General features: G+C 39.5%; 1 protein-coding gene across 4 annotated transcripts in view; it reads left to right on the plus strand.

Annotated features, from left to right (window-relative positions):
- PICALM (phosphatidylinositol binding clathrin assembly protein) overlaps positions 1-15,405 on the plus strand; it is a 67,354-nt gene extending 51,949 nt beyond the window's left edge. For 2 of the 4 annotated variants that reach the window (XM_062487489.1, XM_062487490.1), the window contains 6 exons: positions 450-549; positions 2,303-2,326; positions 4,371-4,430; positions 6,719-6,823; positions 12,788-12,890; positions 13,813-15,405. In XM_062487489.1, the coding sequence (XP_062343473.1) occupies positions 450-549; positions 2,303-2,326; positions 4,371-4,430; positions 6,719-6,823; positions 12,788-12,880 (382 nt within the window). In that variant the 3' untranslated portion in view covers positions 12,881-12,890; positions 13,813-15,405. The remainder of the gene's footprint in view (positions 1-449; positions 550-2,302; positions 2,327-4,370; positions 4,431-6,718; positions 6,824-12,787; positions 12,891-13,812) is intronic. The other 2 variants (XM_062487491.1, XM_062487492.1) reach the window with 2 other exon arrangements.
- Positions 15,406-15,479: the final 74 nt, after the last annotated feature.

The following is a 15,479-nucleotide window of genomic DNA, read 5'->3' on the forward strand; positions in this document are numbered from 1 at the left end:
AGCCTCGGTCTGGAGGCTGACCTTTAGACAAATGAATTCTGCAGCAGGGTGTGTGTATTCAAGGGTAGTGAACATCTGCTCTAGCAGGAAAGTTAAGAAATGGGATTGGCGAATTTCAAGTTTATTTGGTCCATCTCTGCCAACTCTGAAATCATTCAGAAACCTAATATGCTGTCTTGAAATCTAACTCAAATATCTTGACCTCAGTCAGATACACTAACTTACCTATTCTGGGCAACTTGACTGAGATGCTGAGGGGGCTCGTGCTGAACCTCTTTTCTTAATTTTCCAAGCCAAATCACATTGTCATGAAATTTTTTATCAACCCCTTTGCTAAATGAGCTTCATCAATAAAAGCCTCATTCCCAAATGGAAATGGTGTTTACCTGAGAAAGTTTTATAAGAAAGCCCAATGTTTTCTAACAGTTTTTTAAAAAATTTATTTGAAGTGATGTAAACTGGACTCAGCCAGGTGAAAAGAAACTAACAGGTGGTTCCAACTGGCAACCCAAGATTGCACCTACAACTGCGTGGAATGCTCCAACATTGGTAAGCAAATGCTCATTTTATAATAGTGAGTTCCCTGCAATTTAGATCTGCAGGGTGATGTATAATGGGTGAATTTGAAAATGCTCTACAGTTGCAGTAAGAGGGTGATAGAAAATTCAAGAAGTGGTCAGTTGGAGCTATGTACTACTGGGATTTGTTTTTCTTTTCTACGTGCTTCTAGTAAATCGTTTGTGATGTGACGTGCAGGTTTAGCACAAACTTCAGTAGTGTTTGAGCAGCCTCTCTCATGGGATGTAGGAGTCTCTGGGTTTCGCTCGATGGACTTTTCAAGTGCATGTGGAGACAGGACAAGGGGCAATGGCTGTGAACTGACAGAGGTCAGGTTTAGATTAAATACTAGGAAAAAAAATCTTTACTGCAAGGGTGGTGAGGCACTTGTGCAGCTTTCCCAGACAAGCTGAGGATGCCCCAGTCTATCTAAGTGTTCAAGGCAAGGCTGGATGGGGCTTTGAGCAGCCTAGTCAAGTGGAAGGTGTCCCTGTCCATGGCAGGGGGGTTGAATGTAGGTTATCAGAGGACTTTCCAACCCAAACAATTCTATGAGTTTGACATAAAACTCTGAATCCCAAGGAATGAGAAGGTACTTGGCAGTCTAGAAAAGCAGAAGTGTGAAAGTGTCCTTCAGGTGAATTTATAGGTCATGCATCATTACACTGTAACTTGGCCTGCTCTGGGGGTGGGAACTGGCCCCACTGATACTTGCAGAGGTGTCTATGGCTACAGCTTATTTAATGTACATAACTACTGCTTTCCTACCCAAGAGTGTGCAGTTGCTTTTAATCCATGTCAGTTTTGATGAGCAAATTCATGTCTGTTTTAACAGGTAGTATTGGCAAGGATTTTGGGGAAGCAGTGTAGGGGGAGTGCTTTTAAGTACATGTTACAGCTTTACAGAAGTAGTTTCCACAATGTTCACAGAACATTTTTGCACGTGAATCCTACTCACCCTTTCACCAGTGACCTGGGGAACTGTATGTAGACAGAACAGGTGACAAACTGCCCTCAAGGGTTTATTGTATCTGACTGGGGCAGGTTGAATCCGCAGTGTAGTAATGAAGTGCTGTGGATTTGGAAAGATAGAACTTGTCTCCCTGGATCCGCCACCTCTTCCCGACCAGGTGTCCCCTATCAACTCACTACATTTATTTAGGGAGAAGTATATGTTTGTGGATTCTTACTGGAGGGCGTGTAGTTATTTAAGAAGTTGTAACTACTTACCTGCATTAATGACTGGTGGTTTGAGTTTAGCTGTATGCTTGAATCTGTTTAATAACTCATGTCTTATATCTACATCTTGTGATAAGTCATTACATTTAACAGCTTTTATTATTGAGAGATACTGTTGAGACACTTGCTGTGAAACTGTTCTATAAACATCAAAAACCTGGAAAAGAAATAGTGTGAGGGGGAAAAAAAAAGCTTTGTTTTCCTCTGCTGGTCCATTTATTGTGGAGTTGGTGCTGCTTGCTAAATAAATATGCTTTTGAAAATCTTTGGTGAAAAAGGCATATACCAAATAAATGGACTAAGCAAACCTATGTCAAACCTAATACCAATGACAGTATCACAGGTATGTTGTCTCAGTGAATGACTTGAATTACAAGAATGTGTTGAAGTAAACATTTAATGTATTTGTGAACTAAAATGCTATCTGTGTATATTCTGTTGTGTAAGTATTTGCTTCTAATCCAGTGTTATTGCATTATGTAATTGTTCTCCCTGGGAAATACAGAATGGCATGCATTTTCCACAATACGTAAGTCAAACAACCCACAGCCTTTTTGCAATCGACTGGCATGCTGATATTAACCACTGCCGTTGCAGAATCTCATAACCTCCTTGCTATTTACACATTTCTCATTTGAAAATCTTTGGTGTGCCAAAAATCGAGCTTTTCCTAGCATACACAAACTTCATAGGTGGTGTGCAGGCTCTTGAATTGAATGATGGCATGGGAAATACCAAGATTATTTTTCCTCGCTTTAAACTGTACCATCTGCTGCCAGAGAGCCGGGGTGTGTGTCTGTGCTGCCTTTAATGCGTTTGGTGAATTCTGAATGAAGATAAAAATATTGTGTTTGAATAACTGCATGAAATCTCACAGGCTTCTGTTATACGTGGCACTTGATCCACATTTATGGTAGATCTTGATTTTTTTAAATTTTTTTTTTTAAAGTGGGGAGAGACCAATATGTCATGAATGCTCATATGAAAAAAAGAAAATTAATGCAGTTAGTTTACAGAGGGCAAGAAATAACCTGTGCTTGCTGTCTGAGAAATGCAGGCTTTCATTTCAAAGGACTTTTTTTCTTTATGTCAGCAGTAATATTGGTCTTTCCCTGCATTCTGTTTTCATTCCAGGGTAATTCTGTAACTACAGGGTTGTAGGTCCTTTATTTGAGCACTCAACAATAAGTTTATTCAGCATGTTTGCGTAGGTGTGTGTACACGACCAAAAAAAAACAAAAAACACAAACAAACAAAAAGTTGTGATTTTCAGGATAGCTTTGCCCACTGTGTGAAATATATGGTGAATACACTGTTCAGATGATTTTCCATCTGTTCTCATGGCTATTGAAATCCTGTTGCACTGGCTCAACTATTAAAAAAAAAAAAGGCAGCTGATACTTTAGAACTGAATTTAGAAGCAGCTTTCTTGATGCACTATTTTTGATGAAACAATTTTTCTGCTTTAATTCATCCAATATGATTAATGATTTATTATTTCCCTATTTCCTGTAGCAGTAATGTCTGTGTACCAAGAAATGCTTATCATGTTTGTCTTGAATAGAAATTCCCCACAGCAAAAGCATGAAAATTACTGTTTTTTTTCTAAAAGGGAAGACTAAGAGGAGGTGGAGTGGATAGACAGTAAGCTATCTGAATATCTGTAAGCACCAGTTTAGTCTGAAAAAAAAAAAATCCAACTCTTTTGTCCTGGTAATGGTTAATACTAATTTAGAAAGCGGATAATAAACTGTAGAATAAAGAATATGGCTAAGAGTCAAGAGCTGTCTTTATTTATATTTCTAAGATATATCAGCTGTTTTTCTATATATATATATTGCTAAGCTGTTCACAAAACAGAAGTTCACCCAGGCTTTGTCTGTTGACAGCAACTGTACTGTACCTTCATAAAAGGACAGTAAGCACATCAGGGTAATAAATGTATCTGCCAAGTGCTAAGAGGACTACTAGCATGTTCATGTGCAGTGAATGGAGTGAGTGAGGAAGAGGGAATGTAAATTGGGTATTCCTGTGAGAGTCTAATTTATATTAAAGCCTGCTGGGAGAATTCTCATACTGTGTCCATACTGGCTAAAGAGAATTCCTCTAAGTGTTAGCAGAAGCCATGAAAATTTGGTCTTTTGGTCTTTGAAATTCTCTCTTAAGACTCCTTGTGCACCATTACTTTTGATAATGAAATAAGATATATATTTCATGGGATTAAAAAAAGTGCTTCTGCTTCATGAATATTTTCTCTCAAACTTTTCTGAGTCTTGTACTGTGTTCTCTAAATAGGATGTTGAGAGAGTGGTACTTGCAGTTTACTTCAAACAGCCAGAATCCTAACATGATAAAAACAAATACATTGTTAGAGATTTGCCAAGATGGCCCAGAAATTTTCATACTCCATCTGAAATAATTAGGATGCACTCTTAACATTAGACTGCAAATCCTATTTATTCTTTGCTATGTTCATAATAAGCTGAGTGCTGAAGTTGATCCTTAGAAAGCAATGTCTTGGAGTATGCAGCAGATACCTTCTCCTCTCAGTTGACCTCTGTTTCTCACACCAGGCACCCCCTGTAATGGCCTATCCTGCCACAACACCAACAGGAATGATGGGCTACGTGATGGTGAGTGGAATTCCTACAACTCCAACCAGGCAGATGCTATATATTGTTTGATTGCTTATAGTTTAGTAGCTCTTGTTTTTCTGAACTATTCTACTGCAGAGTGAATTTCAACTCCAGTTCATTTATTCCTCACCAAATTAACTTCCGGTTTTCTGAACCACTTACATGCTGTTTGTCTGAAATTAAGTCTGCTCTTCCTTACTTCACTTGTTCTATTCATAAACTTCTTAAAATTGAACTAGGTCATGTTTAAGATCCCTTCCAACCCAAACCATTCTGTGATTCTATGAAAATTAACACAGTGCCTGTTCTTGGTGATCTTTATAGGCATAGAAATAAATGTATCATAGAAGTAAGTTTATCATGTCAATATAAATAGCTGCTTTCAGAACAGAAATAGTTTCTTGTTGAAGTGAAGCCTTCCTTAAATACCATCTGCTGAAGTTGGGAGCTAGTATCTGTGATGATTAATGCTACAAAATTGCAAGTTGGCAACACTGCAATATGGTGTGGTTTTGGTTGAGAATTGGATCTGTTAGTGACACACCAGTGCCTCAAGGCTTTTGACATAAACCTGACCTTCTTGCTTTTTGCTCTGAAAATGTTTGCTTTTACCTTAAATTTTAAAATAATTGTGAAATGAGACGCCTTAGATCTTTTTAGAATTATTTTGATGCAGCACACCTTTACTGGGTGAATAAAAGGCAAGAAAACTTAATTCAAGCAGTTATTCTATTAAATGCCTCACAGATTAAAGGAAAAAAGCTAAATGTTTCATCATATAATCAAATTAGCTTAATGACTTAGAACTTGTGTGCCCTCAGTAAGTGAACTGAAGAAGTGGCCAACTGTGTTCTTGGGAGAGTATCATGTATCGTATCATTCCCCATTACCCATCCACAAACTCCCATGTTCTTGATCAAAGCTATTACAATTAAACTAGCATTAGCGTGGATTCAAATTTGATCTATACAACTTTGATCTTGTGGTACCAGCAGCATTTTCATAGTTATTTTGAGTCAGAAGCAGGGGAAGGTAACATACGTAGTGTATGAGAAGTAATGTTACTTGTTATATTATGTTGTTGTGTTATGTTTGATTGTGGGGCTTAAATGTCAATGTGAAATGCAAACTGGGATTAAGGAGCCATAACTGTTACCCTGAGTTGCTGCTGCTTGTTCAAACATGTGCAGTGTCTAAGTAGGTGAGTAAGGTGGGCCATTACAGAATGGCCAGTGGGCTCTGTAGCACATCCTGAAATCTGCCCTGGCTCATTCAGACTTTACTGAGGACATTTACCATGAGGAATCTGTGAAATGTTGACTCAATTTACAACTCTTGCTGTGAAACCTTTTTAGTTTTTTATAAAAGCAGTAGTGGCGACCAGAGCTCTGAGGATGGTCCTCTCCAAGTGCAGACTTTTCCCTTGTGTTCCCATATGTTGCGAGTGTGCTGGGACAGGCAGCTTGCTTAGTGCTGTAGCACTGTGCCTGGGCATTCCCTGGCTGCTGCTTCCTGTGTCTTGGGCCAGCAGTTGTTCAGTTGCTCTTATAATTCTTTATAGGGCCTTTTCATTAGGGTCAGTTTACTGAATGGGTTCACCCTGTGATTGCCCAAACAGCTGGTTGGCATGACAGGAGGAGTACCACCAGCACTAGGATTAGTCAGGGAAAAGCTGCTTGGAATGGGGATTGTTTCAGTAGGAGTGCTGCTGTCTGTCAACCCAAGCCTGAGAGGAATGCCAAAAGCAGTGCCAGAGATGGGCATCTATGTAAAATATAATCTGACTTGTAAGACCATTAATACACATTAAACTCTTAATTTGGCTCAGCTGGAGTGTTGGCAACACTGACTCTGCATAATGACTTAACATTAATTCCATGTACAGCCCTCAGTTTTCCATTTTGTCCTGTACTCTGTCAGCACTGCACTGCCATCTGCAAAATTGTGCTTGTGCTTTCAGAGGCAGTCAGGGAAGTGCTGTCAGACCTCATGTTTGGGAGCAGAAGAACCAGCACAAATGCTTGTCTAACAAGTGTTTTCATGCTTCAGATCTTTGCAGGAAGAGATTGAATAGGCTCAGTTGTTATTGAGACAATTCCTTGGAAAGGCTCTAATGTTCCTTTCTGGCAACCTTTATTTGCAGAATATTGTAGATGGATCTCACATGGTTGCATGTCTCAAATATGACCAAGACTTTTCACCTATTTGCCATTTTCATTTATCTCCTTAAATACTTGCAATCTATAAATACTGTGTGTGATTTGATGCTGTCTGGGTTTTTTCAGCCATCACAGATGGGAGGCATACCAGTAATGACACAGCCAACTTTGATATACAGTCAGCCAGTCATGAGACCACCAAACCCCTTTGGCCCTGTACCAGGAGCACAGGTAGTGTATATTCAAATTATTGGTGCTGGGAATGAATTGCACGAGGCAGTTTCTTTAGCACTATGTTTAATATGTTAATTTTATACATAGATATAATTAATATCTCTTATTTGTGTTGGGCAAATTATTGCACAAGCCCAGTGGTTCATGGGAGGCTTGCTTCCTATATGCTTGTATCCATGTTGACAGAAGCAAGTTCAGGTTACCAAAGCTAAAAGGGTAGGTTTTTTTTCAGGCGCTGTTTTTTCTGGGAATGTAACAATGACAAAGAGTAGGAAAAGCTAATGTCTGTGCTCTTTGCTGAAGATGAGCTTTTTCCCCAATATCGTATTCCATGCTGCTTTACCAGAGTGTGGCTTTGTGAAATTGGCTATTACATCTTTTTCCTAAGTGTATGTGTCACTGTTCTTTCCCCTGTTACAATTAAAAGTATTAGCTTATAAAGTACTCAAGATGCAAGGTGTGTGCTTGTATTACAGCATTTTTCAGGGGCCAAACAGGGTGTGTAGCCTTTTATGTCCATAGCTGCATTGGATAGGTTTGGAAAAATTGGAAACAAACTTGGTGGAACCTCAACCCACCACCCAATGGTTGGTCCTGACCACCACAGTGGGAGGCACATGGCACGTCCGTCTAGTTTCCAGTGGGTTTTGTGTTCCTCCATGGTTTTTCAGGAGACTGCATTTGCATTACAGTGGACATGTGCAATAGCAATACCCACCTACCTAGCTTTCCCTGTTAAGTGCTTGGACGGAGTGCTTCTTAAATCCCCTGGTTACCTGTTTCTTGGGATGTGTTGTATCCAGATTGATTACCTAACCTACTGGAATGAGTGTGCCAAAGGGCCATTCAGAAACTGACTGCATTGATACTGGAGTTAAATACATACCTGTTAATTTGTTTTTACTGTTTCTTTTGCAAATGTCTGTCATTGCAAAATTTCTGTCTGAACTCACTTTTATAACCCAATGGGCATCTTTAAGAGAGGGGCTTTTTTTACAGTAGGAAAAACATTTTAAAAAGTAGGAGGAGGAGGGGGTGGGTAGCCCTGACCACCTTCATACCACTTTTGGGAAATTTTGAGATCATTAAGACTTTGTGTTTGTGAACTGCAGTTAGAGGCAGAGCCAAGTTTAGCTGGCAGACTGAAGCTCTAGGATTAAGTGTGGTTTTACTCACCTATCAGATGCTTCTTTTTCAAAGTTCACTCTGTCCATCTGACTTCTATTAGAAAAATGAAATATATTGTGCCTGTATTTTGATCTTACTACAAAGAGCTCTGTCTCTATAGGTGAGTATTTAAAAGCATTCATATATAACTTCACCTTGGTATAGGTTGGTATAACTGCAGAGTTTGGGACTAGACTGTGGAGGGAAGAGAACTTGGCATTAAGCTGGAACTAAAAAGAGCCTCAAGCATTTTCCAGTGTCTCAGTCTGATGCTTTAATAAGAAAGGTTCTGCTGTGTGCTGCCAGTGGGCTGTATGCCCATTGTCTTCTTCAAAACCCACAGCCTTATGGATAGAGGTTTTTTTTCTAAATATCTTCTTTTAAATGCTCTATCTGAAGGGGATGCTGTTAGACTTCTTTAGCTAGAAATGCAGTTCTCAACTGGCTTTTTCTTGAACTTCTGAGAGCTGCTTTGCATCTCCACTGTCACTTAAATGATTTGGTATTTTTCACATGGGTTTTATACCATTTCAAGAGGACAAATAGTGTTTATGACAGTTTTTAAATATTGACCAAGTAAAAGGATATTCAAGGATAGGAGTTTTCTCTACATTAAAAAAAAAAATGGAAATGATCCTTTAAAAACAAAACACCTGCCTGATTCAGTTATGAACAAGTAGATGGGTCTGAATAGCTCAGTGAGCCTTACTGCTTCATTTGACATTGCAGGGCGTGGCCTAGGTTGAATCCCAGCTGGCTGTCAGAACAGGAGAAAGAGGAATTAGTCACAAGTGAGGTGTGTGGAGCTATATTTATTCTCTTATCTGACGATGTTTGGCTCCTGTGAGAATTAATTTCATTGAAAACACACCCTTTGAGTCAGCATTTGCTGTGACCAAGAAGGGCTTTCCCTGAGACACTGTCTGTGTTACTGGAAGGTATTGAGTTTTCCCAAGCCTGACATCAGTAAATCATCTTAAATTAAACAGGGGCTGCATGTGAGAGCTTCCCCATACACAGCAGAGTTTATTAATGTATAGCTATGGAAGAGAATTATACTTTTATCACACTGAATTTACAGTGTGCTGAGTCTTGAGGCTCTTCTGGGAGTGTATTTCACAGTTTAAGTACAGTTAATGCTCTTGTGCCAGAAATAGTAAAAGGAAAGTAAAAGAAATAGGAACACATCTTCTTAGGGCCAGTAAACAAATCCGAAAGAATAAATTATGGTTATCCGAAAGGCACACAATGCAAACATGGATCACTGTCAACACCATTGCTCTAATACTGGTTTTGTCCAAGGCAACATCACTGCCAAAAACGAAGTTGTTTTTCATGTTTACTTTTAAAGCACCAGATTATATCACCTCCAGTCTCCTGGTAGATCTTGGGTGTTGTCTACAGTAAAGAAAGCTGTAGGTACTTAAAAGCATGATGACAGATATGAAGTTGTTGCCAAAAACTTATTGCCGAGTTGTAGTGAGTTGAGAACACACTGGGAAAATAAGCATCTTAATATTGTGTAGTTTTTGTATAAATGAAACTGTTGCTCATAACTTGATGCTCTCAAGGATAAGTCTTAATAAATAAGGGTTTTTTTTATTTCTAGACATACCTATTTTGCTTCTCTTCCAGGTGTTCTCATTACACGCTGGCAACTTTTTTCCTAATTGTTGCAGTCAAAAGCAAGAGTAGTTTGGGTTTTAAAGGCAAAACAATTGAAAATGAAACTAGAACAGTAATTTCTTTGAAAAACTGAGTGCAGAAGTCATTCATAGTTTTGAAAGGTGCGTAATTTTTCTTTGAAAATATGTATCTTGCAGTATTTCCCATCTGAGAAAGAAAATAAGTTTTCATCATAATAAAGTAGTGGGCATCACCCACTGCAAACTATTACCTTACGCTACCCAGAACAGTGAGAATGGAGTTGTTTGATGACATTGTAGCTGGTCAGGGGGAAGTGTGTGTGTGTGTGTGTCTGAGGAGGGGGCAGGCTGGTGGTTCAAGCAGAGGGATGGCAGATGTGATACAGTACAGCAAATGCCCAGTGTTCCAGACAAGGCAGATATGCCTGATGCACAGGGGCTGGAATGTGTCTGCCCATCACAAGGCCTGAGTGTCACAATGTGCAGCAGCAGGGCTTGGCTCTTAAACCGGCTGCGGTGTTGTGTTGACCAATATAAAATGGTACAGTTAGGACAAATCTGGGTGCCTTCACACGTCACATGTTCTGGTGTGATTGTCTCCAGAAAGACCTAGCCTTAGGAGGGGGAAGCAGATGGATAGTGCAAAATTTAAGATTTAAAATAGAATAAAGAAATCACTGCACCTACTGCTAACATCTATGTAAATTGTAACACTGCAGTTGTTAACACAGCCAGCTGTACACGGCAAGTTGCAGGAGTGATCACCTGGGTGATGGAGAATAGGTAAATGTGCAAATAAGTAAGTTGGTTTGGTGGATGTGTTTTGTGGTTGTTTTTTGGCTGGGTGTGGGGGGGGGATGGTTCGAGGGCTGTTGGAAACTGTAAGAAAAGTCTGTCCTGAACTTCATACCCTAATGTCAGGAAGTAGACCTTAGAGATGCTTGCTTTGGCAGATTACCCCTAAAATATATGCTAAAACAGACTTGTTTCATGGGAAACCAGAAGGTAGTTAATGATGGCAATCAGCCCAATGCTTGCTTATGGATGGGTTCGTAGGTTTTACTGTGACTCCAGGGAGCTTTGTCTTTGTTGGAGGCAGCGAGAAGTGATGGCTGATGCTGGAGGTGAGCAGTGCAGTGCATTTCACATCACACCAGCTCTGGGCAGTAGGGGCACTAAATCCACAGCTCCAGTTAGATCAGCACCAGAGAAACTGATGGCCAACACTGGTATGTTTTAAATGCTTCTTAGAAACTGCTAAGAGCGGTCCTGGTTTTCAGATCTATTTATGAACAGTCGTCTGGAGAGGTGCAATGTAGGAAACTGTCTAACTATACTTTCCATGTATTTTTTTAGACCTCCTTTTTAATAATTAGAGGAATCTTGTTAAAATGTGTATTTGCTGCAAGATGTTGTATCTTGTCTTTATTCAGTTATGGCATCTAGGTAATAGCATTGTCAGGTTTTTATCTCACATTTTAACCTGAACAGGCTTCCTGAAGTTTCCCCTGTGTCTGGTTATGTGCTGATGTTGCACAAATTACTCTAACCTACCAGTCTTTCACACTGCTTTCAAACTGGGATGTTACTTTGGACTTGATATGTGTTGGAGAGTTGCCAGCTCAGTTTGATAGGAGTTTTTGTATGTGACTTGGAGACATTTGACCATGAAGAGGACAAGTGTCTCCTGAAATCAAGTGGCAGCAGGCATTCCTTGCTGAAGTTAGGACTCTATTGGACCATATCACTAGTCTGCCTGTGGCTTTCCAAAGGGAAGAAACAAGTTTAAGAGGGGAAATTCTGACATCCTGAAACTGCTTCTCAAGCATTTCCTATTCTGTCTCATGACTTTTCCATAATTTATTTATGGTGACTGGATCTGAGTGCCCCACTGGGAGTGGGGTTTTGGGTGGAGATGAAGATTCCAATGCAGATCAAGCATGTACTGATCCTGAAGGAAGTCCTTCTGCTCATGTGATTTCCAAGATGCACAGATGCACATTCATGTGAAAAATTTAAATGTGCAATGTCAATATTTGCACTCCAAGCAAGCAATTCCCATAAGCAGATGCCCTGTCATGTGTAGGTTGGTAGGTGCCTGCATGAAGACCTTTTCCTTTGGAAATGCCAATGTTTTTTGCCGTTGGCACAGAGTGCAAAGTGACTCGGTTCTGAACAAACTGTTCCAGTGAGGAGCCCAAACTGGAGCATGCTGACTTTGACTTGTAACTGCAAAAACATGCATGTTCTACCCAGGGGGGTGGCCAATAGGATTTAACAAAACACCGTTTATAATGGGAAAAGTACTAACACAGAAGGAAAGTTAAATCAACAAATAGCAAACACTCCTGAAAGTACAGCCTGCAGATTATTGGTCCTTCTCAGCAGCAGCAGTTGGAATGCCAGTATTACCCACCTCTGTGTGCTTTATATGACTTGAGTTTGTGGTGTGGTGTTTTAGGTACATGACTGTAGGATGCAATTTTTGACTGTACAGACTGAGTCACAGTCTTGAGTTCTCACCTAAAACAGCCACGGTAGCAGTTGAAACGCTCATCTTTTTTTTTTTTTTTTTTTTTTTGTTCTTTTTTTCTCCTACTCACAGAATATATCAAATGCTCTCCTCCTAGGTCCCAAATTGAGAATTATCTATTCTCTGCTATCCAGCCTCTTTTCATATGCATCCTGTTTTGACAAGAAAAGATGCTGAGAGCTGTTCCTTCTGGAGAAACCATCTGGAAAGCTGCCATGTTCTGGCCAGACCCCAGCATCATCTCTCCCTGACAGGCTGTTGTTTTCCCAGTAAAGCAAGGAGAGGACTAACCTGTTTCACAGGAGCCAGGCTGAATATTTTGTATCATCTTTTGAGGAAAACTGATACAGAAGTGTGAGCTTATCTGCTTGTTTGGCAAATGCCACTGGCTTTTCCTTTCTGCAGGGTCATGTCCAGCTTGTTTCTGCATTACACCAACCATTGAAGAGGCTTTGTTTTCCATATGACCAAACACCTTGTTTTAATAGTTGACTTCTGCCAAGTTTGCCTCTTAACCTCCCCTTGTCCTTTCATTACACGTTCAGCTTTCATATTCTGTCATTCTGAGACCTTGTTTTCTTTTTCTTTCCCTTTCTCTGTCGTCTTTCTTACTAGCTGTCTGCAGCATCCAGCCCTTCCAGTCAGAGTCCTCACAGAGCCTCAGGAAAGGATCCCTTTGCAGAGCTCTCTCTCCAGGATTTCTTGTAGAACAACTTAGGTATTGTCCATTATTCTGGGGAGATGCTGGTGTTTGTGATATGAAACAAAAAATTTCTAATTCAAGTTTTATTAACGTGGCTAGAACTGTTTCTGAAGGAAATAAAAATCAAATCTTGTTGAGTTGGAAGCACTGTGGAAGTCACTCGGAAATTGTGTATTTAAATTCAGCAGTTTAGAGACTGTTTTTGCCTCAGTCCATTGGAAATATAACCAGCTCACGTGGTACTTGCTGCAGTTAGGGAGAAGGAACTGGTGCTAGCTGGTATCTACCATCTCATCAGGAAAATGTTCAGAGTTCCCTGTTAGTAGCAGAGCCCTGAGTGCTGCTGGCAGAGTGCTCGTATGCTTCCCCGTGGCTTGACCAGAGTTCCCTTCATGCAGGAGGAGGTGCTTGTTTCACATGTGCCAGGGATCCATTTTGGTACAGAGCTGCAGTGGAGAAGTTGTGTTGGTTTTGACCAGTCAGAGGCAGGTGGGAATTAAATAGTGAAATGAGTGAACACATGAAAAAGAAATTCAAGAATTCATAGTATAAAGAGAGAGTAGGCTTATTGCACACAACAACTGTTTTTCTTTGTGCACTTCCTCTGGTTCAACATGAAAAATGATCCTGAGTTCTCTTCATAATAGTGTTGGTCTGTGTCATGCTGCTGCTGGTGACAATATTTCATGGATAACTAGGTGGGTTTTATTTTTAATGCAGAGCTATTCCAAAGGCTGGTGTCATTGGAAGAACATCCTGATGGCTTTTGTTGTTTCCTGGCCCTGATTTTTTTTTTTTTAATATTTTATTTCTGTTCAAAACTTCCGATCATGGGGTAGCTTGGGCATCAGAAGAATGGAAATTTTTGAAGAAAAAAGGTTTAGAGTGAAGTCCTACTTCTGTTGCTTGTTAACCCCAGGGTTTTTCATCTTTCCAGATTCAATTTATGTAACTGTGTTAGATGGAAGAGAAAGGAATGTTTCCAAAAAGATGTGCTCAGCAGTAAACTCCCACTTCGAGGAAAAAAATGAGCTTCAGTCTCTCAAACTCTCCTCTTCCATTAAGTGATGCAGTAAAATGTTGAAGACCAATGAAGGAAGCTGGGACACCTCCATAAGAAGACATCAGTACACAACACAAAGCCAAGAATTGCCATGAATTAAGACCAAGATCTGTTTTTGTCGCGGTGACTAACATGTCAATATTCTCAGCTTCTAATAATATCCTTAATTGGTAATGTACAAAGAGAAGCTTTTCTTCTGGAAATTGATATTGGTGTTTGGAAATGCTGTCTGGATTGGAGATGTGTCCTTTACCGTAACTCGAAGCAAGACTCTGGGCAGGGGAGGGTCAAATCCTAACTCTTAATTCTGCAGTTACCTTTTCTTCAGTCCTCACAAATGTAGGCACAGCAGTAACGGAAATTAACTTTTTTTAAAAATTATATATTCAGTTTGCAGTAGACATTCCTTATGTATTATTGTTTGTATTTATTTATGATTATCAATTTAACATTAATATTGTATCAAAAAAACTCCTTATGAAAATGAGTATGGATGTATACAGTATGTCTGATTTTTATCCACAAAGAATGAATCTGATTCAGAATGCTTTTCAGCTGACATACAGAGCACTAAATATTTTAAAGGTCTGAATCTAATGAATTCTCAGTATATATGGGAATTAGGGAAGAGCTGTAAAACGCATTAATCCTTATAGTCAATTCTGTGCCTAGGATTTTGCAAGGGAACAGTTAACTGACTAGAAGAAGCACTACATTTTTAATTCAGCATTAGTGCATTGGGAAGGAACTTTATTGCTTTGTGCTTGGCATGTCATTATTTTTACATTTGACATTATAAGGCCTTTCCAAGATGAATGTGAGGAATTGCTTTCACTTTAAGACTTTCCTTCTTTTCTGTAAAAAAAATAAATTGAGGTGTTGTGTGTGGGGGGGGAAAGCCTTTTCATTTGGCTCGTTTATGATCATGTACCTTTTAAAAGTAAAAAAGGGGAAGTAGCTTCCTTACATATGTCTAGTGGGTATTTAGTTCACGAGGAATTTAAGTAGCACTGTTGATCGGTGCTTTGTGTAAATACATCATAACTTCTGGGTGGAGTGGGGCCTTCAGAAGGATAGTCAATGATACGAAAGCAATTCTGTACATGAATTAAGCATACTTGCTGCATTGTCTCTGCAGATTCTATTTTTGTTTAAAATATTAAAATGTATGTTAGCAAAAATGGGTGGATTTTCAAATAAAATGCAGCTTCCATGGAACTTTTGTTACGGTATGAAAGTCTGAGGTGCTTCTTTTCTTTTTGCTGCTTAAAATGTGCACTGATAATTGCTTTGTTTACTTAATAAAATACCAAATGTATTTCATACGTGCATATTGTATTGCAGGAAGTTCAGGTCTCTGAACCTGACATGGTCCATGCAGCCTCTTCCCTGGGCTGACATCATGGACAGCCTCGGTGTTCCAGTTACAAGGTGTCTCCTCCTTCTTGACTTAGTGATATTTCACCATCTTCCAGTTTTTCGAAATATTCATGGCAATAAACTTGTACTGTTTATAACTGAGCGAGAATCATAAATATGTC

This window comes from Cinclus cinclus, chromosome 2 (assembly GCF_963662255.1).
Source record: "Cinclus cinclus chromosome 2, bCinCin1.1, whole genome shotgun sequence".
In the NCBI taxonomy this organism is placed as follows: Eukaryota; Metazoa; Chordata; class Aves; order Passeriformes; family Cinclidae; genus Cinclus; species Cinclus cinclus.